The sequence below is a fragment of the Pseudophryne corroboree genome, chromosome 12, assembly GCF_028390025.1.
Source record: "Pseudophryne corroboree isolate aPseCor3 chromosome 12, aPseCor3.hap2, whole genome shotgun sequence".
In the NCBI taxonomy this organism is placed as follows: Eukaryota; Metazoa; Chordata; class Amphibia; order Anura; family Myobatrachidae; genus Pseudophryne; species Pseudophryne corroboree.
The window spans coordinates 161,369,099-161,396,714 of NC_086455.1; the positions used below are offsets into that span (position 1 = coordinate 161,369,099).

The 27,616-nt window shown below is 49.2% G+C and overlaps 1 protein-coding gene across 1 annotated transcript in view; it reads left to right on the forward strand.

The window, feature by feature from the left end:
• Positions 1-26,726, forward strand: part of PSMC6 (proteasome 26S subunit, ATPase 6) — a 35,924-nt gene extending 9,198 nt beyond the window's left edge. The window contains exons 4-14 of the mRNA XM_063948370.1: positions 34-86; positions 928-995; positions 1,277-1,391; positions 1,760-1,847; positions 20,993-21,054; positions 21,336-21,459; positions 21,561-21,622; positions 22,722-22,842; positions 22,996-23,076; positions 23,571-23,642; positions 26,095-26,726. Coding sequence (XP_063804440.1) covers positions 34-86; positions 928-995; positions 1,277-1,391; positions 1,760-1,847; positions 20,993-21,054; positions 21,336-21,459; positions 21,561-21,622; positions 22,722-22,842; positions 22,996-23,076; positions 23,571-23,642; positions 26,095-26,213 — 965 coding nt within the window. The 3' untranslated portion in view covers positions 26,214-26,726. The remainder of the gene's footprint in view (positions 1-33; positions 87-927; positions 996-1,276; positions 1,392-1,759; positions 1,848-20,992; positions 21,055-21,335; positions 21,460-21,560; positions 21,623-22,721; positions 22,843-22,995; positions 23,077-23,570; positions 23,643-26,094) is intronic.
• Positions 26,727-27,616: the final 890 nt, after the last annotated feature.

Below are 27,616 nucleotides of genomic sequence, written 5' to 3' on the forward strand. Positions count from 1 at the left end.
AAGCTCTCAAATTTCAAACTCGTTTGATTTCAGTCATTGTGAAAGCGACAAACGGGCCGAGATATGTTGTTGGGTGCCGTCGGCAGGTAATTTCCTTTCATTATAGCTTTTTTTTTTTCTTTACGCGTATAAGTTTTGTAAATGCTTATCCTATGTAATAACTAGACTAGATGGTACCCGAAAGAGCGATTCAAGTGTTGCTCCGTCCGGTGCGCACAGCCGCCGGGCGCTGACATTACTGTTAGGATGTTCCGTCATTTTGACGGGCTGGTAACTAGTAATTTATGATGTATTAAGCAACTGCTGCTGTTGTACATATATAATATAGCGATACATATGTATTTCCGGCGGATTGGGATGACGGCTGTTAGTATCCTTACAGAAGCATCCCACCCGCCAGAATGCCGGTAGCAGGGTGAGGGCTACAAGTCCCCTTGCTGCGCTCGCCACAGGATCTATTCACACTCTATGGATGTCATGTACACCCATGAGTTTGAATAGCCCCTGTGCGCCGGCATTCCGGCTGTCGGGATTCTGGCGTCGGTATCCCGACCGCCGGCAAATTGATTGCTTCCCATAATGCATGGTATGTATGTAATAGCTAAGAAGTGTTCAGCCTTTGTAGAAACCTGCTGTGGTTGTTTTGAGGTTTAAGATTCTGTTATTTTATTGATTTGCTGCGTAATTATGTAGTGGGCAAAGGAACGCAATTGGGGGCTTCTGTCGTTGACCTAATTCTGCCGCATAGCTCTGAAAGGAAGCCGCTTTGGGGAGAGCAAGCCGTACTGAACACTTCCCTTCTCCCTGGAGCCAGTAACATCTCGTCTGATATGTGGGAAAATGTGAAATCTTGCAAAATATTCCCGATTCCTGTTGAACTACTGCTTTGTCAGGTGCCTGAATGTGTTTGTGTTTCTTTTAACACAGCTCGATAAAAGTAAGCTGAAGCCGGGGACCAGAGTGGCTTTAGACATGACTACGCTCACTATCATGCGGTGAGTGTGATCCAGTTTCCGTATTAAGGTATACGTGCAGAGATCTCAGCATGGAGGGATAGCTCACACCGTCTCATCAGAGAGTATTGTCCCCATACGCTAATCCCAGACATTTCAGAGCCGCTTTGGTTCTGGCGTTGCAGAACGAGTAGATTAGGATTTATTATGCCGATGCCTTTTGAGGTGGTGGCGCAGATCTGTCCGTGCCAGCCGCCACCATACATCATTGGGCTTTTATCTTGTATAGACTTGGACTCATTGTTACCTTATCTTTGTTCCAGCTACTTGCCACGAGAAGTGGATCCGCTTGTGTATAACATGTCCCATGAGGACCCCGGGGATGTGTCCTATTCTGAAATTGGAGGCCTGTCTGAACAGATCAGAGAGCTCAGAGAGGTAGGTGATGGTTTTCCACTTCCTATAAACCAATAAACGGACCGATTCCACAGTGCAGGACATCCTGATGCAGTTGTCACAGTGATTTGTGTGGCCTGTGGATTAGGGACTGGGTCCTGTATTTATGTACTAACCTGGGTTGGTAATTAGCGGAAGTATACGGTTATGATTACGTATATCATTGCTATTTATGGGGTTGGAAGAAAAAACTGAATGTTTGTTTGGATATGAGCTGCCGAAGAAAGTGTAAGATCCGGCTCGTCTTGGTAATTGCCGCCAATTGAATACCCCCAGGAGTATAGTTTAAGCCAACAGGGATAAACATTTACTTACATTTTTTTATTTTATTTATTTTTTCTTATGAACAGGTCATTGAGCTTCCTCTCACAAATCCAGAGCTTTTCCAGCGTGTAGGAATTATACCTCCAAAGGGTTGTTTACTGTATGGCCCGCCAGGTGTGTACCCGCTTACTGTCCTTTCAACCGATTGTTTGTGCACTGGATTATAGCTTCTGATGTTACTTGCGTGACCATAGATGGTGAGAAAATGAGGATAATGGAGAGTTTTCTTTTTACACCATTATAAATGTTTGTTTAGCACAGCTGTGAAAGGTGCGGAGGCTAGCATGGGGCCGAGCTACGTGCTGACCAGATAGAATAGTCCGTCTTACCAAATGAAGCCGTTTGTTTTTAATCAATAGTTTTCATTGAAACAAAATGATGGGGAGGGGCGGCGGCTAATAAAATAGGGAACCGGGGAAGGAAGGGTTACTCGGGAAGCCAAGTTATACTTTGTATCATTAGAGATCTCTATGAAACCTCATCAAGATATAAACGGAGTAATGCAGGAAATATACTGCTGCTTAAGAGTGAGTACCTCATTCAGAATAAATGAAACCGCTTTTAACCTCAGTACATGGCTTTGTTGCAGATTGCAGTGGTGGATATAAATGCTAGATTATACTATATATATATTTTATTATTTCTCTGACGTCCTAAGTGGATGCTGGGGACTCCGTCAGGACCATGGGGGATTAGCGGCTCCGCAGGAGACAGGGCACAAAAATAAAAGCTTTAGGACTAGGTGGTGTGCACTGGCTCCTCCCCCTATGACCCTCCTCCAAGCCTCAGTTAGGTTTTTGTGCCCGGCCGAGAAGGGTGCAATCTAGGTAGCTCTCCTGAGCTGCTTAGAATAAAAGTATAGACTTAGGTTTTTTTATTTTCAGTGAGTCCTGCTGGCAACAGGCTCACTGCATCGAGGGACTAAGGGGAGAAGAAGCGAACTCACCTGCGTGCAGAGTGGATTGGGCTTCTTGGCTACTGGACATTAGCTCCAGAGGGACGATCACAGGCCCAGCCATGGATGGGTCCCAGAGCCGCGCCGCCGGCCCCCTTACAGAGCCAGAAGAGTGAAGAGGTCCAGAAATCGGCGGCAGAAGGCATCTTGTCTTCAAGAAAGGTAGCGCACAGCACTGCAGCTGTGCGCCATTGCTCTCAGCACACTTCACACTCCGGTCACTGAGGGTGCAGGGCGCTGGGGGGGGGCGCCCTGAGACGCAATGAAAACACTATTTATGGTAAAAAATACATCACATATAGCTCCTGGGCTATATGGATGTATTTAACCCCTGCCATTTTACCTCATAAAAAGCGGGAGAAAGGCCGCCGTGAAGGGGGCGGAGCCTATCTCCTCAGCACACAAGCGCCATTTTCCCTCACAGCTCCGCTGGAAGGACGTCTCCCTGACTCTCCCCTGCAGTCCTGCACTACAGAAACAGGGTAAAAAAGAGGGGGGGGCACTAATTTGGTATATAAAAACATATATAGCAGCTATAAGGGAGAAACACTTATTTATAAGGTTGTCCCTATACATATATAGCGCTCTGGTGTGTGCTGGCAAACTCTCCCTCTGTCTCCCCAAAGGGCTAGTGGGGTCCTGTCCTCTATCAGAGCATTCCCTGTGTGTGTGCTGTGTGTCGGTACGCGTGTGTCGACATGTATGAGGAGGAAAATGGTGTGGAGGCGGAGCAATTGCCTGTATTAGTGATGTCACCCCCTAGGGAGTCGACACCTGACTGGATGGTCTTATTTAAGGAATTACTTGATAGTGTCAGCACTTTACAAAAAACTGTTGACGACATGAGACAGCCGGCAAGTCAGTTAGTGCCTGTCCAGGCGTCTCAAACACCGTCAGGGGCTCTAAAGCGCCCATTACCTCAGTCGGTCGACACAGACACGGACACTGACTCCAGTGTCGACGGTGAAGAAACAAACGTATTTTCCAGTAGGGCCACACGTTACATGATCACGGCAATGAAGGAGGCTTTGCATATTTCTTTTTCATCCACTAGGGGTCACTGGAGTACTCTTGGGATATGGACGGGCTTCCGTAGGAACACAGCACTGAATATTTAAATTTAGTAACACTCCACCCCTCCATATCCCTGAGCACTTACTCAGTGTTTCTCTATCGTCCTAAGTGGATGCTGGGGTTCCTGAAAGGACCATGGGGGATAGCGGCTCCGCAGGAGACAGGGCACAAAAAAGTAAAGCTTTACTAGGTCAGGTGGTGTGCACTGGCTCCTCCCCCTATGACCCTCCTCCAGACTCCAGTTAGATTTTGTGCCCGAACGAGAAGGGTGCAATCTAGGTGGCTCTCCTAAAGAGCTGCTTAGAGAAAGTTTAGTTTAGGTTTTTTTCTTTACAGTGAGTCCTGCTGGCAACAGGATCACTGCAACGTGGGACTTAGGGGGAAAGTAGTAAACTCACCTGCATGCAGAGTGGATTTGCTGCTTGGCTACTGGACACCATTAGCTCCAGAGGGATCGAACACAGGCCCAGCCGTGGAGTCCGGTCCCGGAGCCGCGCCGCCGACCCCCTTGCAGATGCTGAAGCGTGAAGAGGTCCGGAAACCGGCGGCTGAAGACTCCTCAGTCTTCATAAGGTAGCGCACAGCACTGCAGCTGTGCGCCATTTTCCTCTCAGCACACTTCACTGGGCAGTCACTGAGGGTGCAGAGCGCTGGGGGGGGGCGCTCTGAGAGGCAAATATAAACCTTATACAAGGCTAAAAATACCTCACATATAGCCCATAGGGGCTATATGGAGATATTTAACCCCTGCCTGACTGGAAAAATAGCGGGAGAAGAACCCGCCGAAAAAGGGGCGGGGCCTATCTCCTCAGCACACGGCGCCATTTTCTGTCACAGCTCCGCTGGTCAGAACGGCTCCCAGGTCTCTCCCCTGCACTGCACTACAGAAACAGGGTAAAACAGAGAGGGGGGGCACATTAATGGCTATATATATATATATTAAAGCAGCTATAAGGGAGCACTTAATATAAGGATATCCCTTGTATATATAGCGCTTTGTGGTGTGTGCTGGCAGACTCTCCCTCTGTCTCCCCAAAAGGGCTAGTGGGTCCTGTCTTCATTAGAGCATTCCCTGTGAGTTTGCAGTGTGTGTCGGTACGTGGTGTCGACATGTATGAGGACGATATTGGTGTGGAGGCGGAGCAATTGCCAAATATGCAGATGTCACCCCCCAGGGGGTCGACACCAGAATGGATGCCTTTATTTGTGGAATTACGTGATGGTTTATCTTCCCTTAAACAGTCAGTTGAGGACATGAGGTGGCCGGACAATCAATTAATGCCTGTCCAGGCGCCTCAAACACCGTCAGGGGCTGTAAAACGCCCTTTGCCTCAGTCGGTCGACACAGACCCAGACACGGGCACTGATTCCAGTGACGACGGTAGAAATTCAAACGTATTTTCCAGTAGGGCCACACGTTATATGATTTTGGCAATGAAGGAGACGTTACATTTAGCTGATACTACAGATACCGTAAAACAGGGTATTATGTATGGTGTGAAAAAACTACAAACAGTTTTTCCTGAATCAGAAGAATTAAATGACGTGTGTGATGAAGCGTGGGTTGCTCCTGATAAAAAGTTGATAATTTCAAAAAAGTTATTGGCATTATACCCTTTCCCGCCAGAGGTTAGGGCGCGCTGGGAAACACCCCCTAAGGTGGACAAGGCGCTCACACGCTTATCCAAACAAGTGGCGTTACCCTCTCCTGAGACGGCCGCACTTAAGGATCCATCAGATAGAAAGATGGAAGTTATTCAAAAGAATATATACACACATGCAGGTGTTATACTACGACCAGCTATAGCAACTGCCTGGATGTGCAGTGCTGGAGTAGTTTGGTCAGAATCCCTGATTGAAAATATTGATACCCTAGATAGGGACAATGTTTTACTGTCGTTAGAACAAATAAAGGATGCATTTATCTATATGCGTGATGCACAGAGGGATATTTGCACACTGGCATCTCGGGTGAGTGCTATGTCCATTTCAGCCAGAAGAGCCTTATGGACACGACAGTGGACAGGCGATGCGGATTCAAAACGTCACATGGAGGTTTTGCCGTATAAAGGGGAGGAGTTATTTGGAGTTGGTCTATCAGACTTGGTGGCCACGGCTACTGCCGGGAAATCCACTTTTTTACCTCAAGTCACTCCCCAACAGAGAAAGGCACCGACCTTTCAACCGCAGCCTTTTCGCTCCTACAAAAATAAGAGAGCAAAGGGCTTGTCGTACCTGCCACGAGGCAGAGGAAGAGGGAAGAGACACCAACAGGCAGCTCCTTCCCAGGAACAGAAGCCCTCCCCGGCTCCTGCAAAAACCTCAGCATGACGCTGGGGCCTCTCAAGCGGACTCGGGGACAGTGGGGGGCCGTCTCAAAAATTACAGCGCGCAGTGGGCTCACTCGCAGGTAGACCCCTGGATCCTGCAGATAATATCTCAGGGGTACAGGTTGGAATTAGAGACGGATCCTCCTCATCGTTTCCTGAAGTCTGCCTTACCAACCGTCTCTTCCGAAAGGGAGAGGGTGTTGGAAGCCATTCACAAGCTGTACGCTCAGCAGGTGATAGTCAAAGTACCCCTATTACAACAAGGAAAGGGGTATTATTCCACTCTATTTGTGGTACCGAAGCCGGATGGCTCGGTAAGGCCTATTCTAAATCTGAAGTCCTTGAACCTCTACATAAAAAAGTTCAAGTTCAAGATGGAGTCACTCAGAGCAGTGATAGCGAACCTGGAAGAAGGGGACTTTATGGTATCCTTGGACATCAAGGATGCGTATCTACACGTTCCGATTTACCCCGCACACCAGGGGTACCTCAGGTTCATTGTTCAAAACTGTCACTATCAGTTTCAGACGCTGCCGTTCGGATTGTCCACGGCGCCTCGGGTCTTTACCAAGGTAATGGCCGAGATGATGATTCTTCTTCGAAGAAAAGGCGTATTAGTTATCCCATACTTGGACGATCTCCTAATAAGGGCAAGGTCCAGAGAACAGCTGGAGACAGCTTTAGCACTATCTCAAGAGGTGATAAGACAACACGGGTGGATTCTGAATATTCCAAAATCCCATTTAATCCCGACAACTCGTCTGCTGTTCCTAGGAATGATTCTGGACACGGTTCAGAAAAAGGTTTTCCTTCCAGAGGAAAAAGCCAAGGAGTTATCCGATCTGGTCAGGAACCTCCTAAAACCAGGAAAAGTGTCAGTACATCAATGCACAAGAGTCCTGGGAAAAATGGTGGCTTCTTACGAAGCAATTCCATTCGGCAGATTCCATGCAAGAATATTCCAAAGGGATCTGTTGGACAAATGGTCAGGGTCGCATCTGCAGATGCACCTGCGAATAACCATGTCACCAAAGACAAGGGTGTCACTTCTGTGGTGGTTGCAGAAGGCTCACCTATTAGAAGGCCGCAGATTCGGCATTCAGGATTGGATCCTGGTGACCACGGACGCCAGCCTGAGAGGCTGGGGAGCAGTCACACAAGGAAGAAACTTCCAGGGAGTATGGACGAGTCTGGAAAAGTCTCTTCACATAAACATTCTGGAACTAAGAGCAATCTACAATGCTCTAAGCCAGGCGGAACTTCTCCTGCAAGGAAAGCCGGTGTTGATTCAGTCGGACAACATCACGGCGGTCGCCCATGTAAACAGGCAGGGCGGCACAAGAAGCAGGAGTGCAATGGCAGAAGCTGCCAAGATTCTTCGCTGGGCGGAGAATCACGTGATAGCACTGTCAGCAGTGTTCATCCCGGGCGTGGACAACTGGGAAGCAGACTTCCTCAGCAGACACGATCTTCATCCGGGAGAGTGGGGTCTACATCCAGAAGTCTTCAACATGTTAATAGACCGTTGGGAAAGACTAATTGTAGACATGATGGCGTCTCGCCTCAACAAGAAACTGGACAAATATTGCGCCAGGTCAAGAGATCCACAGGCAATAGCTGTGGACGCACTGGTAACTCCTTGGGTGTACCAGTCAGTGTATGTGTTTCCTCCTCTGCCGCTCATACCAAAGGTATTGAAGATCATACGGCAAAGAAGAGTAAGAACAATACTAGTGGTTCCGGATTGGCCGAGAAGGACTTGGTATCCGGAACTTCAAGAGATGCTCACGGACGAACCGTGGCCTCTACCTCTGAGAAGGGACCTGCTACAGCAGGGTCCCTGTCTTTTTCAAGACTTACCGCGGCTGCGTTTGACGGCATGGCGGTTGAACGCCAGATCCTAAAAGGGAAAGGCATTCCAGAAGAAGTCATTCCTACCTTGATTAAGGCACGGAAGGAAGTCACCGTGAAACATTATCACCGCATTTGGCGAAAATATGTAGCGTGGTGCGAGGATCGGAGGGTTCCGACGGAGGAATTCCAACTGGGTCGTTTCCTACATTTCCTGCAATCAGGATTATCTATGGGTCTCAAATTGGGATCCATTAAGGTTCAAATTTCGGCCCTGTCAATATTCTTCCAAAAAGAATTGGCCTCTGTCCCTGAGGTCCAGACTTTTGTCAAGGGAGTACTGCATATACAGCCTCCTGTGGTGCCTCCGGTGGCACCGTGGGATCTAAATGTAGTTTTAGATTTCCTCAAATCCCATTGGTTTGAACCATTGAAAAAGGTGGATTTGAAATATCTCACATTGAAAGTGACTATGTTACTAGCCCTGGCCTCTGCCAGGAGAGTATCTGAATTGGCGGCTTTATCTTATAAAAGTCCTTATCTAATCTTCCATTCGGATAGGGCAGAACTGCGGACTCGTCCGCATTTTCTCCCTAAAGTGGTATCAGCATTTCATCTGAACCAACCTATTGTGGTGCCTGCGGCCACTAGCGACTTGGAGGACTCCAAGTTGTTGGACGTTGTCAGAGCCTTAAAAATATACATTGCAAGGACGGCTGGAGTCAGAAAATCTGACTCGCTGTTTATATTGTATGCACCCAACAAGTTGGGCGCACCTGCTTCTAAGCAGTCGATTGCTCGTTGGATTTGTAACACAATTCAACTTGCACATTCTGTGGCAGGCCTGCCACAGCCTAAAACTGTAAAAGCCCACTCCACAAGGAAGGTGGGCTCATCTTGGGCGGCTGCCCGAGGGGTCTCGGCATTACAACTCTGCCGAGCAGCTACGTGGTCGGGGGAGAACACGTTTGTAAAATTTTACAAATTTGATACCCTGGCAAAGGAGGACCTGGAGTTCTCTCATTCGGTGCTGCAGAGTCATCCGCACTCTCCCGCCCGTTTGGGAGCTTTGGTATAATCCCCATGGTCCTTTCAGGAACCCCAGCATCCACTTAGGACGATAGAGAAAATAAGAATTTACTTACCGATAATTCTATTTCTCGGAGTCCGTAGTGGATGCTGGGCGCCCATCCCAAGTGCGGATTATCTGCAATACTTGTACATAGTTATTGTTAACTAATTCGGGTTATTGTTAAGGAGCCATCTTTAAGAGGCCCTTTCTGTTGTCATACTGTTAACTGGGTTTAGATCACAAGTTGTACGGTGTGATTGGTGTGGCTGGTATGAGTCTTACCCGGGATTCAAAATGCCTCCCTTATTGTGTATGCTCGTCCGGGCACAGTACCTAACTGGAGTCTGGAGGAGGGTCATAGGGGGAGGAGCCAGTGCACACCACCTGACCTAGTAAAGCTTTACTTTTTTGTGCCCTGTCTCCTGCGGAGCCGCTATCCCCCATGGTCCTTTCAGGAACCCCAGCATCCACTACGGACTCCGAGAAATAGAATTATCGGTAAGTAAATTCTTATTTTTTTCTGTGCTGAACGTGGCAACACATGCTTAGCTGAAGTCACGGTTTTGTTGAAGAAACTTTTATTTATTTTTATTTTTATTTTTTCTACTGTTTGACCACATCCCTGTCCCCCTTCCAAAAGGCAGGGTCAGGGATAGTGCAGCTGCTGATTGCAGCACGGGCGTGTCGGGCCTCTCTGAAAGAGCTCCCTCACAGCCCTCACATCCTCCTGCACTGGCTGGCCGGCGCTTACTGAAAAGCCCCGTCGGAGCCTCCGCACGTCTGCAGGAGTGAGGTATGTGAAACGGGGCGGTCAGCTCTCGCTGCCGCCCCGACGTGTGGAGACATAGTGCTGGGTGACGGCAAGGAGCGGCTCTCCCCTCTCAGCCTCCGGCATCTTCCCGCTCAGGCGCCCGCCCATTCCACCCCGCTCAGGCGGCCGCACGTTCGTCCACAGACCTCCGTGCAGGCACCGCGGCTCTCTCCACTCAGGCGCCCGCACGTTCGTCACAGACCTCCGTGCAGGCGCAGCGGCTCTCCCCTCTCAGGCGCCCGCACGTTCGGCCACAGACCTCCGTGCAGGCGCAGCGGCTCTATCCACTCAGGCGCCCACACGTTCGGCCACAGACCTCCGTGCAGGCGCCGCGGCTCTCCCCGCTCAGGTACCCGCCCGTTAGGCCACAGCCTCCGGCCAGGCACCTCGGAACAGCAGCGCTACCTTGGTAGCTGACACGCTATATATAGGAGCCCACCGCTGGGACACACGTAGCGCTCTACGATACCCGCTGGGGGCCCACACGCTGCGCTGCCGCTGTAATAAGATAAACAGCCATTACAGGGGGGACATATCAGTGAAATACTGCAGCAGCAGAGGGATTGTTACAGTATAATCAGTGAATGCACTGTGATTATGTGTATAAGTATAGCAGGGCAGCCATTTTTAACAGCTTCCTGTGTCTTCCTCTGTGATTCCAGAACGTTCCTGTCCTACATCTCTTCTCCACCGGAGGCGCAGGGGTGTTCGTGGGAATTTGGGATCAAATTTCATAGTACTGGCCACGTGTATTGCACTGGGCCAGATATATATACAGAGCCACCTTATTGCTATTTTACTGAGTCGTGCAGGTGTCTGTGTTTTGTGTATTGTATTGTCTGTCGCCATAATGAGTAAGGCACCAGCAAAAACTAAAAAGCATATTTGCAAAGTATGTGGCAGTGTGTTACCGGTTGGATCTACCACATGTAACGTATGTTTTGTGGATTCCGTTCAGAATACCATTTCTGCTCCGGTTTTGCAACCAATTTCATCACCGGACCCTCCGTGGGGTATGTTAGTAAATGTACTGGAGAAATTTCAGACTGAAATGACCGCTGCTCGTCTGGAGCGAGAAACGCTAAGATCTGAGTCTAGGGTGAGACCGCCAGAACTACCGGAGGCGTCTCAGCCTTGCGTAGGGTCCAAATCCATTTTGGGCAAACGGGATAATTTTCATATGTCTTATGATTTTCCAGTGTCTGCTATGTTGCAGTCTGACGATTCCATCCCAGACCTCACGGAACACGATGAGGGGGAGGAGGGCGAAGTGGAGTCAGACGGCGAGGATGTTAACAGTTCCGGCATTGATGATCTCATCAGAGCGGTACGGCAGTCGCTAAGGTTTCCTGAAGCTGAGCAGCCTCTCACCAATGATCAGGTCATATTTACTAAACGACGGAAGACGCCAGTAAGTTTTCCTGTGTCGGATTCTCTAAATCAGATGTTAGTAGAATCCAGACAGAATCCAGATAAACGGTTTTCTATACCTCGCAGATTTAAGTCTAGTTATCCGTTTCCAGAATCGGTAACGGGTACATGGGAGAATCCACCAATAGTTGATTCTTCAGTGTCAAAGCTTACCAAGAAATTAACCATACCAGTGCCATCAGCTACTACGCTTAAAGATCCGTCAGATCGTAAGATAGAAACTATGCTTAAATCCATGTATGTAGCAGCAGGTGTGATGCTAAGACCTGGATTGGTTGGCATTTGGGTCACTAAGGCGCTCATAATATGGCTTACAGAACTCAAATCGGCTTTACATGACGAAAACCTGATAATTCAGGTGAATCAAATGATTGAGGCTGTAGAGTATCTCTGTACAGCGTCTACTGACGTCTGTCAGCTCACTTCTCGTATTTCATCTTCGCTAGTTACGGCACGAAGAGCACTCTACCTGCGTACTTATCAAGCGGAGGCAGAGGTCAAACGAAGTATAGAGGCGTTGCCTTACGATGGCAAGAAGTTGTTTGGTCCAGAATTGGACGCATGGATTAAGGAGGCTACGGGAGGTAAGTCTGTGTTCTTACCATTGCCTCCACCTGCGCCAAGAAGAAGGTACGCTGGACCTTCGTTCAAATCCTTTAGACCTCAGCCCTTTCGAGGACGTGGCAGAGGATCAGCCACGCCTGCTAGACGTGGTCGAGGACGTGGTTTCCATCAAACCAACACAACTCGCCAAGACGCTAAGGTTACCGACAAGCCAGTGGCATGACGGGTTACCAGCCCATCTCGGTTCTCCACTTGTGGGAGCACGCCTTCAGACGTTCCATGGGGCGTGGTTCCACACATCCGCGGAGGGCTGGATTCGCAATTTAGTGTTCAAAGGTTACAAAATAGAGTTCGACTGTCTGCCGCCTCTGCGGTTTTTCAAGACAGGATTGCCTCTGTCGGACGACAAGAGGAGAGTTTTGCAAATTGCCATTCAGTCCTTACTGGATTCGGCAGTGTTGATTCCGGTCCCTGTACACCAACAGGGTCAGGGTTATTATTCAAGCCTGTTTGTGGTCCCGAAGCCGGATGGCTCAGTCAGACCAATATTGAACTTAAAGGGCCTCAATCAGTACGTAACTTACTACAGATTCAAAATGGAGTCTCTACGGTCGGTGATTGCGGGGTTAGAGACCAAGGAATTTATGATTGCGCTAGACCTCAAGGATGCGTACTTACACATTCCAATTTGGCAGCCTCATCAGAAATTCTTACGATTTGCAATACGCCAGAACCATTACCAGTTTCAGGCTCTGCCGTTTGGCCTGTCATCAGCGCCTCGGGTATTCACCAAAGTAATGTCTGTGATGATAGCTCACCTCAGATCCCTGGGAGTGACGATAGTTCCGTATTTAGACGATCTGCTCATCAAAGCTCCGTCTCAACAGATACTTACCCAACATGCGCTGCTAACTTACAATGTATTGGTTCACCACGGTTGGATTGTCAATTTCAAGAAATCACATCTGATTCCGTCTCAACGCCTTCAGTTCCTAGGTATGATTCTCGATACGGTCAATCAAAGGATTTACCTACCACAACAGAAAGTACAAATGCTACGCCATCTAGTACAATTAGTACTCAAACCACGCACAGTGTCGGTACACTTGTGCATTCGCCTGTTAGGCACAATGGTGGCAGCTTTCGAGGCGCTTCAGTTCGGGAGATTTCACTCTCGTCCATTTCAGCTGAACGTGCTTGCCCAGTGGTCGGGCTCGCATCTGCAGATTCACCACAGAGTGAGGTTGTCACCAATAGCAAGAGTTTCTCTGCTATGGTGGCTCAAGGAACACAATTTAACCGCAGGAAGACGGTTCGGAGTTTGCAATTGGATAATTCTAACTACGGACGCCAGTCTCAGAGGTTGGGGAGCGGTAATTCAAAATTGTCAGCTCCAGGGTCTCTGGGCGGATCACGAAAAATTGCTGTCAATAAATGTTCTAGAACTCCGCGCGATTTTCAATGCGCTACGACAAGCGGTGCACATGGTTCGCTCTCAGCCTGTCCAAGTGCAGTCGGACAATGCGACAGCGGTCGCATACATCAACAAACAAGGAGGAACGAGAAGCCGCATGGCAATGCGGGAAGTAGCTCGAATCCTCAATTGGGCAGAATACCACCAGGTGATATTGTCGGCCGTGTTCATTCCGGGAGTGGACAACTGGGAAGCGGATTATCTCAGTCGTCGGGATCTTCACCCAGGCGAATGGTCATTAAATCCAGAAGTGTTTCACATGTTGGTTCAGCGATGGGGTTATCCTCAGGTGGACCTGATGGCATCTCGACACAATCATCAAACGCCCCAGTATGTGTCCAGAACAAGAGATCCAAAGGCAGTCGCGGTGGATGCTCTCACTGTCGCGTGGCCGTACAGTCTGGTGTATCTGTTTCCACCGTTTCCGCTGCTCCCTCTGGTGCTAAAACGGATCAAAGGAGAGTCGCTCACAGTCATACTAGTGGCGCCTCATTGGCCTCGGAGAGCTTGGTTCTCGGATCTTCGAGGATTACTCGCAGACGATCCGTGGCCGCTCCCGATACGTCCAGACCTGTTACAACAGGGTCCTTTTCTTTACCCCGATTTAGCGCGGCTGCGTTTGACGGGGTGGCTGTTGAGACCGCCCTCTTAAAAAGAGAGGGCATTCCAGATTCAGTTATACCAACCATGTTACGAGCTAGGAAGCCGGTTACGGCAGCTCATTATTACAGAATATGGCGTGCCTATATAGGTTGGTGTGAAGCTCGGAAATTTCCGACATCAGCTTTCAAGTTATGCCGCCTTTTGTTGTTTCTACAATCAGGCTTAGATGGAGGTTTGCGTTTATCTACACTAAAGGTGCAGGTATCTGCTTTGTCAATTTACTTTCAAAGACGATTGGCTCTATTGCCGTCTATACGCACCTTTCTCCAAGGTGTAATCAGGGTACAGCCTCCTTTCATTCCACCTACAGCGCCATGGGACTTGAATCTGGTTTTGGAGTTCTTACAGTCTTCATATTTTGAACCCTTACAACAAGTGGATATAAAGTTTCTCACTTGGAAAACAATTTTTCTCTTAGCCTTAGCTTCGGCAAGGCGTGTTTCGGATTTGGGTGCCTTGTCATGCAAGCCACCGTATTTGGTGTTTCATGATGACAGAGCGGAACTTCGGACGAATCCCGCCTTCTTACCAAAGGTAGTGTCATCTTTTCACATCAATCAACCAATAGTAGTTCCTGTGTTGACAGCACAGTCTGGAACTCTGGATGTGGTTCGTGCGTTACGCGTTTATGTAACCCGAACGTCTTCAGTTCGTAAGACGGATACGTTATTTGTTCTCTATGATGCTGCCAAGATGGGTTGGCCAGCATCTAAACAAACTTTATCCAGATGGATAAAACTGACCATACGCCAGGCTTACCTTCATGCTAGGTTACAACCGCCTACGTCAGTAACCGCTCATTCCACACGTTCTGTGGGAACTTCATGGGCAGCTGGTCGTGGGGCTTCTGCGACGCAGCTTTGCCGGGCGGCTACATGGTCTTCAGTGCACACGTTTGTGCGCTTTTACAAGTTTGATACTTTTGCGGCATCAGCATCTAGCTTTGGCCGCCTAGTGTTACAAGTGCCAAACTGCTCTCCCGCCCACGGGGGAAGCTTTGGTACGTCCCAAGAGTACTCCAGTGACCCCTAGTGGATGAAAAAGAAAATAGGATTTTGGTACTTACCAGGTAAATCCTTTTCTTTGAATCCATAGGGGTCACTGGACGCCCACCCAGAGCAGTTTACTTACTTGGGGTTAGTTCTGAGGATCTTATGGTAACACATTTTCACCGACTGGTTCAAGTTACAAGTGCTGGTTAGGGTGTCAACTGTTAGTTGTCAGTAACGTTATGGGTTAACTTCGTTATTGTCAGTTATGTTATATGTAATACTCCATTATTAACCTCTCTTAATTCCTGTTCGGCTCAGTAAAAAACACTGAGTAAGTGCTCAGGGATATGGAGGGGTGGAGTGTTACTAAATTTAAATATTCAGTGCTGTGTTCCTACGGAAGCCCGTCCATATCCCAAGAGTACTCCAGTGACCCCTATGGATTCAAAGAAAAGGATTTACCTGGTAAGTACCAAAATCCTATTTTCTGATACTACAAGTACCACAAAAAAGGGTATTATGTGGGGTGTGAAAAAACTACCCGTAGTTTTTCCTGAATCAGAAGAATTAAATGAAGTGTGTGATGATGCGTGGGTCTCCCCCGATAAAAAATTGCTGATATCTAAGAAATTATTGGCATTATACCCTTTCCCGCCAGAAGTTAGGGCGCGTTGGGAAACACCCCCTAGGGTGGATAAGGCACTCACACGCTTATCAAAACAAGTGGCGTTACCGTCTCCTGATACGGCCGCCCTCAAGGAGCCAGTTGATAGGAAGCTGGAAAATGTCCTAAAAAGTATATACACACATACTGGTGTTATACTGCGACCAGCGATTGCCTCAGCCTGGATGTGCAGCGCTGGGGTGGCGTGGTCGGAGTCCCTGACTGAAAATATTGATACCCTGGACAGGGACAGTATTTTATTGACTATAGAGCGTTTAAAAGATGCGTTTCTATATATGCGTGATGCACAGAGGGATATTTGCACCCTGGCATCAAGAGTAAGTGCGATGTCCATTTCTGCCAGAAGATGTTTATGGACACGACAGTGGTCAGGTGATGCGGATTCCAAACGGCATATGGAAGTATTGCCGTATAAAGGGGAGGAGTTATTTGGGGTCGGTCTTTCGGACCTGGTGGCCACGGCAACAGCTGGAAAATCCACCTTTTTACCCCAACTCACCTCTCAGCAGAAAAAGACACCGTCTTTTCAGCCTCAGTCCTTTCGTCCCCATAAGGGCAAGCGGGCAAAAGGCCAGTCATATCTGCCCCGGGGTAGAGGAAAGGGAAAAAGACTGCAGCAGACAGCCTCTTCCCAGGAACAGAAGCCCTCCACCGCTTCTGCCAAGTCCTCAGCATGACGCTGGGGCCTTACAAGCGGACTCAGGTGCGGTGGGGGGTCGTCTCAAGAGTTTCAGCGCGCAGTGGGCTCACTCGCAAGTGGACCCCTGGATCCTACAGGTAGTATCCCAGGGGTACAGATTGGAATTCGAGACGTCTCCCCCTCGCAGGTTCCTGAAGTCTGCTTTACCAACGTCTCCCTCCGACAGGGAGGCAGTATTGGAAGCAATTCACAAGCTGTATTCCCAGCAGGTGATAATCAAAGTACCCCTCCTACAACAGGGAAAGGGGTATTATTCCACACTATTTGTGGTACCGAAGCCAGACGGCTCGGTGAGACCTATTCTAAATCTGAAATCTTTGAACACTTACATACAAAGGTTCAAATTCAAGATGGAGTCACTCAGAGCAGTGATAGCGAACCTGGAAGAAGGGGACTATATGGTGTCCCTGGACATCAAGGATGCTTACCTTCATGTCCCAATTTGCCCTTCTCACCAAGGGTACCTCAGGTTCGTAGTACAGAACTGTCATTATCAGTTTCAGACGCTGCCGTTTGGATTGTCCACGGCACCCCGGGTCTTTACCAAGGTAATGGCCGAAATGATGATTCTTCTTCGAAGAAAAGGCGTCTTAATTATCCCTTACTTGGACGATCTCCTGATAAGGGCAAAGTCCAGGGAACAGTTGGAGGTCGGAGTAGCACTATCTCGGGTACTGCTACAACAGCACGGGTGGATTCTAAATATTCCAAAATCGCAGCTGATCCCGACGACACGTCTGCTGTTCATAGGGATGATTCTGGACACAGTCCAGAAAAAGGTGTTTCTCCCGGAGGAGAAAGTCAGGGAGTTATCCGAGCTAGTCAGGAACCTCCTAAAACCAGGAAAAGTGTCAGTGCATCATTGCACAAGGGTCCTGGGAAAAATGGTGGCTTCTTACGAAGCGATTCCATTCGGCAGATTTCACGCAAGAACTTTTCAGTGGGATCTGCTGGACAAATGGTCCGGATCGCATCTTCAGATGCATCAGCGGATAACCCTGTCTCAGAGGACAAAGGTGTCTCTTCTGTGGTGGCTGCAGAGTGCTCATCTACTAGAGGGCCGCAGATTCGGCATTCAGGATTGGATCCTGGTGACCACGGATGCCAGCCTGAGAGGCTGGGGAGCAGTCACACAGGGAAGAAATTTCCAGGGAACGTGGTCAAGTCTAGAGACTTCTCTCCACATAAATATACTGGAGCTAAGGGCAATTTACAATGCTCTATGCCTAGCAAGACCTCTGCTTCAAGGTCAGCCGGTGCTGATCCAGTCGGACAACATCACGGCAGTCGCCCACGTAAACAGACAGGGCGGCACAAGAAGCAGGAGGGCAATGGCAGAAGCTGCAAGGATTCTTCGCTGGGCGGAAAATCATGTGATAGCACTGTCAGCAGTGTTCATTCCGGGAGTGGACAACTGGGAAGCAGACTTCCTCAGCAGGCACGACCTCCACCCGGGAGAGTGGGGACTTCACACGGCAGTCTTCCACATGATTGTGAACCATTGGGAAAAACCAAAGGTGGACATGATGGCGTCCCGCCTCAACAAAAAACTGGACAGGTATTGCGCCAGGTCAAGGGACCCTCAGGCAATAAATAGCTGTGGACGCTCTGGTAACACCGTGGGTGTACCAGTCAGTGTATGTGTTCCCTCCTCTTCCTCTCATACCCAAGGTACTGAGAATTATAAGACGGAGAGGAGTAAGAACTATACTCGTGGCTCCGGATTGGCCAAGGAGGACTTGGTACCCGGAACTTCAAGAGATGCTCACAGAGGACCCATGGCCTCTGCCGTTAAGAAGGGACTTGCTTCAGCAAGGACCCTGTCTGTTCCAAGACTTACCGCGGCTGCGTTTGACGGCATGGCGGTTGAACGCCGGATCCTAAGGGAAAAAGGCATTCCGGAAGAGGTCATTCCTACCCTGGTCAAAGCCAGGAAGGAGGTGACCGCACAACATTATCACCGCATTTGGCGAAAATATGTTGCGTGGTGTGAGGCCAGGAAGGCCCCCACGGAGGAATTTCAACTCGGTCGATTCCTGCATTTCCTGCAAACAGGAGTGTCTATGGGCCTCAAATTGGGGTCCATTAAGGTTCAAATTTCGGCCCTGTCGATTTTCTTCCAGAAAGAATTGGCTTCAGTTCCTGAAGTCCAGACATTCGTCAAGGGAGTACTGCATATACAACCCCCTTTTGTGCCTCCAGTGGCACCGTGGGATCTCAACGTAGTTCTGGGATTCCTCAAATCACATTGGTTTGAACCGCTCAAATCTGTGGATTTGAAATATCTCACATGGAAAGTGACCATGCTGTTGGCCCTGGCCTCGGCCAGGCGAGTGTCAGAATTGGCGGCTTTGTCTCACAAAAGCCCATATCTGATTTTCCATTCGGACAGGGCAGAACTGCGGACTCGTCCCCAGTTTCTCCCTAAGGTGGTGTCAGCATTTCACCTGAACCAACCTATTGTGGTGCCTGCGGCTACTAGGGACTTGGAGGACTCCAAGTTGCTAGACGTTGTCAGGGCCCTGAAAATATATAATTCCAGGTCGGCTGGAGTCAGGAAAACTGACTCGCTGTTTATCCTGTATGCACCCAACAAGCTGGGTGCTCCTGCTTCTAAGCAGACGATTGCTCGTTGGATTTGTAGTACAATTCAGCTTGCACATTCTGTGGCAGGCCTGCCACAGCCAAAATCTGTAAATGCCCATTCCACACGGAAGGTGGGCTCATCTTGGGCGGCTGCCCGAGGGGTCTCGGCTTTACAACTTTGCCGAGCTGCTACTTGGTCAGGGGCAAACACGTTTGCAAAATTCTACAAATTTGATACCCTGGCTGAGGAGGACCTGGAGTTCTCTCATTCGGTGCTGCAGAGTCATCCGCACTCTCCCGCCCGTTTGGGAGCTTTGGTATAATCCCCATGGTCCTGACGGAGTCCCCAGCATCCACTTAGGACGTCAGAGAAAATAAGAATTTACTTACCGATAATTCTATTTCTCGTAGTCCGTAGTGGATGCTGGGCGCCCATCCCAAGTGCGGATTGTCTGCAATACTTGTACATAGTTATTGTTACAAAAATCGGGTTATTATTGTTGTGAGCCAACTTTTCAGAGGCTCCTCTGTTATCATGCTGTTAACTGGGTTCAGATCACAAGTTGTACAGTGTGATTGGTGTGGCTGGTATGAGTCTTACCCGGGATTCAAAATCTTTCCTTATTGTGTACGCTCGTCCGGGCACAGTATCCTAACTGAGGCTTGGAGGAGGGTCATAGGGGGAGGAGCCAGTGCACACCACCTAGTCCTAAAGCTTTTATTTTTGTGCCCTGACTCCTGCGGAGCCGCTAATCCCCCATGGTCCTGACGGAGTCCCCAGCATCCACTACGGACTACGAGAAATAGAATTATCGGTAAGTAAATTCTTATTTTTTTTGTCTCCATAAAGGTTTTAAGGGGTTGCTTAATTTTTGCACCTAGTCACATTAGTAATATGTGACTCACATTAATTTGAGTTGCCCCCTATACTGAATACCTGTGTGCACAAGACATAACAGAGAACCTTCAGTAGTGTTTGCTGTTCACCAAGTTACATGCTAGTGATTAAGGAGAGGCAGGGGGGGATGAGAGGGTTGGGAGTGCTTTATTTTCCGGCTCACAAGCAGGGTAGACAAAGCTTTAGTATACAGAAGTGTCCTCGTACATCCAGCCTCCGTACCCCATGCAGTGCGAGGTGACGGGAGTGGGTGAGCCGCCAAGTCCCGTGCTACTCTGATAATGTCTGGCATTTTTTTTTTTTTTTTTTGCACAAAAGTTGTCTTATTTGCAGCACAATGTGTCTAGAACGCATGAGGAGATTGTGCGGAGTAATGTGATATATGACAAATGTATACTGTGTGTGACTGAGTCTGCCGGCTACACCCCGGCCACAGCATGTTTAACTTGCTTCCTTCAGGCAGGCGTTACAGGGCCGTCCTCACCGGGTCCACCAGAAGCCTTAAAGGTTTCTTTCCCCAAGCGGTACGCCTGCTAAACTCCTGAACGTTGACTGAGTAGACGTACATGTAACTCACTTGTGTCCCTACGGTATACCTACCTGTCTGACTTTACTTGCCACCCCCCTACTCCACTCCCTCACCTGCTTATCTGTTACCTACTTGGCTGTTGTATAGCTAACCGAAGACATTCCTAGTATACGCAAGTATACCCGGCCAATAAAGCAGAGTCTGATTCTGTATATGGAACAGAACCTGTATTGGAAAAAAGCTGCAGCTGCGACATTGTAGCACTTTGTGTACAGATTCAGAAACTCAGTCGCACACAGATATACAAGTGTCATATATCAGATTACTCGGCACAGTTGCATTACGTTGCGACTAAGACGCATTTTAGGCACATAAGATTCCCGCCGCTAGAGGACTCTCACGCGACTTGGCGCGCCAAGAAAGGATATTTGGCGTGACTGCAGCAAAGATGCGTGAGGCCATATCTGTATGTTGGCACTGTTCAGAAGGTAGCTGTAAGGCCTCTGGTCTGCAATTCATCTGAAGGGTGATGTGAATGTATAGACAGTAAAATTGTATGTAGCTGCTTCCACTATTCTAAAATACAGCCCCCCTGATGCCTTATATGACAGAATATCAATCTCGCTTATCCCTTCCTCCACCAGGTACAGGGAAGACTCTTCTAGCAAGAGCAGTTGCCAGCCAGTTGGATTGCAATTTCTTAAAGGTAACCCAAATAGCTTTGTTGCTAATATGTGATATTTACTACCATATGTTCATATACAGGCTTCATGTCTGGATGATTTTCTATGGATATCTGGTTTTACTTTTGCAATTTAAGCTTGTTTGCACTTGGAGGCCTCATTGGCGGGCAGAGCCAACACTCCACAGAATGCAGCTGGCAATGTATAAGTAACTCTGGTCATCCCCAATATTAGTTCCACTCCCAAGTAGCAGATCCACCTTAACTTCCTTTTTCTTTTTTCTTTTTGTCTCGTTTTCTTCCAGGTTGTATCTAGTTCAATTGTAGACAAATACATTGGTGAAAGTGCCAGACTCATTAGAGAGATGTTCAACTACGCCAGGGACCATCAGCCGTGTATTATCTTTATGGATGAAATTGATGCCATAGGTAAGGAGAATCTGCATGTTGGCATTTAGGAAGATCTAAACTTTCCAGTGACTGGTCGCTTATTTGTTACCTGACCCATCTGCACTTGCCAATTTACTTAGGTGGTCGGCGGTTTTCCGAGGGCACTTCAGCAGATCGAGAAATCCAGCGAACTCTGATGGAGGTAGGTTTGGGTAGCGCAAAGTCACTTTTTTTTTTTTTTTTAATCGAAGCATAATCCCATCGATAATGACCATCGGTCATTAACCGCTTCGGGGCTAATAGGATACCGCCCCATGTGTATGAAAGCCCTCCAATGCACTGCACAGCAGGTCCTCACAGCCAGTAATGTCCCTTTCACACTGCCATATAAAACTGGGTTATTGCGGGGTTAACCCAGGTCGAGGCTCGGTGTGAAAGGGTTAACAGAGGGAGATCCGCAGTCCAGTCGATTGGAGATTATGCCCTCTCTGAGCCTTGGCAATATCCCGTGTCCAGCCACCGGTGTGAACAGGGTTCATTCCACTGTGACACGGCCTGAAACGAATGTTCCGTGACCTGGGCTGGACCTGGGGTTTCAGTCTGAATGGGGTATTCCTTACAAGGTCGGTTAGGACTTGGCAAATACTAGAATGCCTAAAGCTGTATGTGACACGTTTGGGAATGGGTTTGGTATGATTTGCCGCAGCACGGGATGCCAAATGTCACTATACCGACATCGGCATCCCGAGCGGGGGAATGCCAGCAGGGGGAGCGAGCGCAACTTCGCCTGCCACAGGTTCTATTCTCCCTCTATGGGTGTCGTGGACACCCATAGAGGGGGAATCGCCTATCTCACTGGTAAACCTGCGGCGGTATGGTGCCCCCCGCCAGTATCCCGGTGTCTGTATTGTGACCGCCGGGATCCCGACGATCGGAATGCTAACCGCATACCATTGGAATATTTAGAAGACATTACAACTTGCATCTTTGTTTTCTTGTTCTTGTTACAGCATACATTGTCCAGAGCATCTGTACCTGCTGCTTCTCTGGGGCAGATGTATTAACCTGGAGAAGGTATAAGGAAGTGATAAACCAGTGATAAGTGCAAGGTGATACACGCACCAGCCAATCAGCTCCTAACTGTTAATTTACATATTGGAACTGATTGGCTTGTGCCTTTATCACTTTGCATTTATCACTGGTTTATCACTTCCTTATGCCTTCTCCAGGTTAATACATCTGCCCCTATGTTTGGTCAGTACTTGGTGTAAGAGAGTGACGGATGCATTTATTGTTATTAGTTATTGAACCAGATGGATGGGTTCGATACTCTGCACAGAGTGAAGATGATCATGGCGACGAACAGACCTGACACTTTAGACCCGGCCCTTCTACGCCCTGGAAGACTTGACCGGAAAATTCGTACGTGTTTTGCAATATGTATTGTATTACTTGTGTAATGTTATCGGGTATAACGTCTGTGCAGACGTACAGTACATCCCACCCAGCTAGTGTTACCGGATGGGACATAAATACCCGTACTGTGATTGGCTGATGCTGTCTTTTGTTTTGCAGATATTGAATTGCCCAATGAGCAGGCCAGATTAGACATTTTGAAGATCCACGCTGGCCCTATTACTAAACATGGGGAAATAGGTAAATAAGTTTCAGTTTTTCTGCACCACAGAAAGAAAAGGATAAATGTGTTAGAGAGTGGAGGGCGGTGATTAAAGAAAAAAAATAAAATAAAAATGAAACTCTCTATCCAGTGAGTGACGGCTGCTGCTAGCGGTCAGCCGTAATGATGCTCTCGCTACACTTGGGAGCAATAATTGGTTAAATTTGAAGGGACAGCCTTGACTATCCTTGTTTTCTCATACATTTCCCGAGGCCTCGTATCCAGATGAACTCACAACAACCCAGTAATTCAGACCCCGTAGCCCAGACTGGCGATGGCCAGTGACTTCTATAAGCCTCTAAATCATAGAGAAGGTGTATTTTATTATTTTAATCTCCGCAATTTAACCCTTTCCTAAAACTCCCTTCATCACCTGAATGCTGACACTCTATATAGTGTTTTAAGATATTCCATTATCTTTCTCTAATAAAGAAACACACACACTGCTGTTCTCATTTTATTCTTCTATTAGATTATGAAGCCATTGTGAAGCTTTCTGATGGGTTCAACGGAGCAGATCTGAGAAATGTCTGCACTGAAGCTGGTAAGGGATCAGCTATACTAAGCCTACGTTGCAGTGTATAGTCACAAGAGTTTTGTAATTCTTTGTTATTTAGTGTTCACGCTAGGCTGTTTTAGCAGGGCGCAAAAGGTAAAATCCGCCCCCTGCCCTTTCTGCGGCGCCCTGCTAAACAGCCTGCCTGCTTCCTGCTCTCCCAGCGTGTATAGATGCCGTGTGCAGCCTGCCCGCTTCCTGCTCTCCCAGCCTGTATAGATGCCGTGTGCAGCCTGCCTGCTTCCTGCTCTCCCAGCGTGTATAGATGCCGTGTGCAGCCTGCCCGCTTCCTGCTCTCCCAGCCTGTATAGATGCTGTGTGCAGCCTGCTCGCTTCCTGCTCTCCCAGCCTGTATAGATGCTGTGTGCAGCCTGCTCGCTTCCTGCTCTCCCAGCCTGTATAGATGCTGTGTGCAGCCTGCTCGCTTCCTGCTCTCCCAGCCTGTATAGATGCTGTGTGCAGCCTGCTCGCTTCCTGCTCTCCCAGCCTGTATAGATGCTGTGTGCAGCCTGCCCGCTTCCTGCTTTCCCAGCGTGTGTAGATGCCGTGTGCAGCCTGCCCGCTTCCTGCTCTCCCAGTGTGTGCAGCCTGCCCGCTTCCTGCTCTCCCAGCGTGTATAGATGCCGTGTGCAGCCTGCCCGCTTCCTGCTCTCCCAGTGTGTATAGATGCCGTGTGCAGCCTGCCCACTTCCTGCTCTCCCAGCCTGCATAGATGCCGTGTGCAGCCTGCCCGCTTCCTGCTCTCCCAGCCTGTATAGATGCTGTGTGCAGCCTGCTCGCTTCCTGCTCTCCCAGCCTGTATAGATGCTGTGTGCAGCCTGCTCGCTTCCTGCTCTCCCAGCCTGTATAGATGCTTTGTGCAGCCTGCCCGCTTCCTGCTCCCCCAGCCTGTATAGATGCTGTGTGCAGCCTGCCCGCTTCCTGCTCTCCCAGCGTGTATAGATGCCGTGTGCAGCCTGCCCGCTTCCTGCTCTCCCAGCGTGTATAAATGCCGTGTGCAGCCTGCCCGCTTCCTGCTCTCCCAGCGTGTATAGGTGCCGTGTGCAGCCTGCCCGCTTCCTGCTCTCCCAGCGTGTATAGATGCTGTGTGCAGCCTGCCCGCTTCCTGCTCTCCCAGCCTGTGTAGATGCCGTGTGCAGCCTGCCCGCTTCCTGCTCTCCCAGCCTGTGTAGATGCCGTGTGCAGCCTGCCCGCTTCCTGCTCTCCCAGCCTGTATATATGCCGTGTGCAGCCTGCCCGCTTCCTGCTCTCCCAGCGTGTGCAGCCTGCCCGCTTCCTGCTCTCCCAGCCTGTATAGATGCCGTGTGCAGCCTGCCCGCTTCCTGCTCTCCCAGCGTGTATAGGTGCCGTGTGCAGCCTGCCCGCTTCCTGCTCTCCCAGCGTGTGTAGATGCCGTGTGCAGCCTGCCCGCTTCCTGCTCTCCCAGCGTGTGTAGATGCTGTGTGCAGCCTGCCCGCTTCCTGCTCTCCCAGCGTGTATAGGTGCCGTGTGCAGCCTGCCCGCTTCCTGCTCTCCCAGCGTGTATAGGTGCCGTGTGCAGCCTGCCTGCTTCCTGCTCTCCCAGCGTGTATAGGTGCCGTGTGCAGCCTGCCCGCTTCCTGCTCTCCCAGCCTGTATATGTGCCGTGTGCAGCCTGCCCGCTTTCTGCTCTCCCAGCCTGTATAGGTGCCGTGTGCAGCCTGCCCGCTTCCTGCTCTCCCAGCCTGTATAGGTGCCGTGTGCAGCCTGCCCGCTTCCTGCTCTCCCAGCGTGTATAGGTGCCGTGTGCAGCCTGCCCGCTTCCTGCTCTCCCAGCCTGTATATGTGCCGTGTGCAGCCTGCCCGCTTCCTGCTCTCCCAGCGTGTATAGGTGCCGTGTGCAGCCTGCCCGCTTCCTGCTCTCCCAGCCTGTGTAGATGCCGTGTGCAGCCTGCCCGCTTCCTGCTCTCCCAGCCTGTGTAGATGCCGTGTGCAGCCTGCCCGCTTCCTGCTCTCCCAGCCTGTGTAGATGCCGTGTGCAGCCTGCCCGCTTCCTGCTCTCCCAGCGTGTGTAGATGCCGTGTGCAGCCTGCCCGCTTCCTGCTCTCCCAGCCTGTGTAGATGCCGTGTGCAGCCTGCCCGCTTCCTGCTCTCCCAGCCTGTGTAGATGCCGTGTGCAGCCTGCCCGCTTCCTGCTCTCCCAGCCTGTGTAGATGCCGTGTGCAGCCTGCCCGCTTCCTGCTCTCCCAGCCTGTGTAGATGCCGTGTGCAGCCTGCCCGCTTCCTGCTCTCCCAGCCTGTGTAGATGCCGTGTGCAGCCTGCCCGCTTCCTGCTCTCCCAGCCTGTGTAGATGCCGTGTGCAGCCTGCCCGCTTCCTGTAAGTGGTACACGCTCTGCATTCATAGCATCTGCCTCCGCTCTGGAAGTACGTGTACTGTACATGTGTTTGTACTTTATACTTGTTTGCTGGTGTCATTGCAGGCATGTTTGCTATCCGAGCAGACCATGACTTCGTTGTCCAGGAAGACTTCATGAAAGCGGTCAGAAAAGTTGCAGATTCGAAGAAACTGGAGTCTAAGCTAGATTATAAACCTGTCTAATACAGACAAAGACTGCATGGGTGATATGTGACTTCCGTAAGAGGTTCCTCCGTTCCTCTGAGGCAGGGGCGGGCAATAAGCAGTCCTTTAGCTGTTGTAGGACTACACGTCACAGCATGCCCTGCCATAGTTTTGCTATTTTTCCATGCTAAAACCATTGCAGGGCATGCTGGGGTGTGTAGTTCTACAGCAGCTGGAGAGCCGCTTATGGCCCACCCCTGCTCTAGGGTCTGGTTCTTATAAGTATATTTAACATCGTCCGGATTATTAGTTTGACAAATTCTGGAAAGTGTCTGCTACAGAATGGGTTCTGTAATAAAACAAGGACGTATATTTTGCAGTTTAGAAGATGTTTGCATTGTACAAATACTCACTATCTGGACATGTTAGTGATGCTGGGAAGTATTGATATGACAGCAGACTACAAGGTTTCTGTGTTTCGTAAGATGTATTTTATATCAATTGACTTTTGTCCTTTTTCTTTCCAAGGTAAATAAACCATGTTTAAATCGGGTGTTTTCTTTTATTCAGGTGACTGCAGTATTCATGAATGGTCCTGTTTTAATAACTTTGCCTCTTGTACGTGGGTTGTTCACATATTGTCCTGTGCTCTAATAACCAACAGGGCAGAAACGTCCTTTTCTCTTTATTGCATCAGTAGAGGCACCATTAATTTACATACAAGTTTCAGTTCCTCTTGGAGTCTGCACCCCCTTATCCTCTACTCCCTTAGACAGGGGCCGAGAGGGGAGCTCTGGTAGCAGCTGTGCTAGTTTTTAATTACATTACTTTTCTTTTCCCTACAATGTTCTTGCTGCTTAATTTTCATTAATGCGTCCAGCTTGCCAGTGGGTAACATCTGCTGGAGTCTTTAACAATGATATCTCACGAGCAGGGCCCTCTTCCCTCATGTGCTTATCCATTTTCTTACTTTAATAATCTTCAGCTGTACCACATCCAGCAGTCTTCTGCCACCTGATACTTATTCCAGTGTTATCTGCTGCTGTAGCTATGTTATTTACCCTGTACTTGTCCTATATTGTCATCAACTGTAAGTTGCTGTTTTCCTGTTTTGATTATTTGTTTATGTACTCTGTAATTGGGCGCTGCAGAACCCTTGTGGCACCATATAAATAAAGGAGGATGATAATATCTATATGCAGCCCGATTAAACTGCCCCTAGGCTGCTACTTTGTAATACCACACCAGGTTGGCAATATTTTCTGGGGAGTACACTGTGTAAAAGCTAATATACAGTATGACAATTGTATGAGTATGCCCACATCCACCGCACCAAGTATGGTGGGAGTAACTAGTGCTTTCAGCTGCGGCTAGTTTTTCTAGGAGTTTGGATGGGAGAACACCAGGTTTTGCTGCTGTACTGGGCCCTAGTCCCGGCTGGT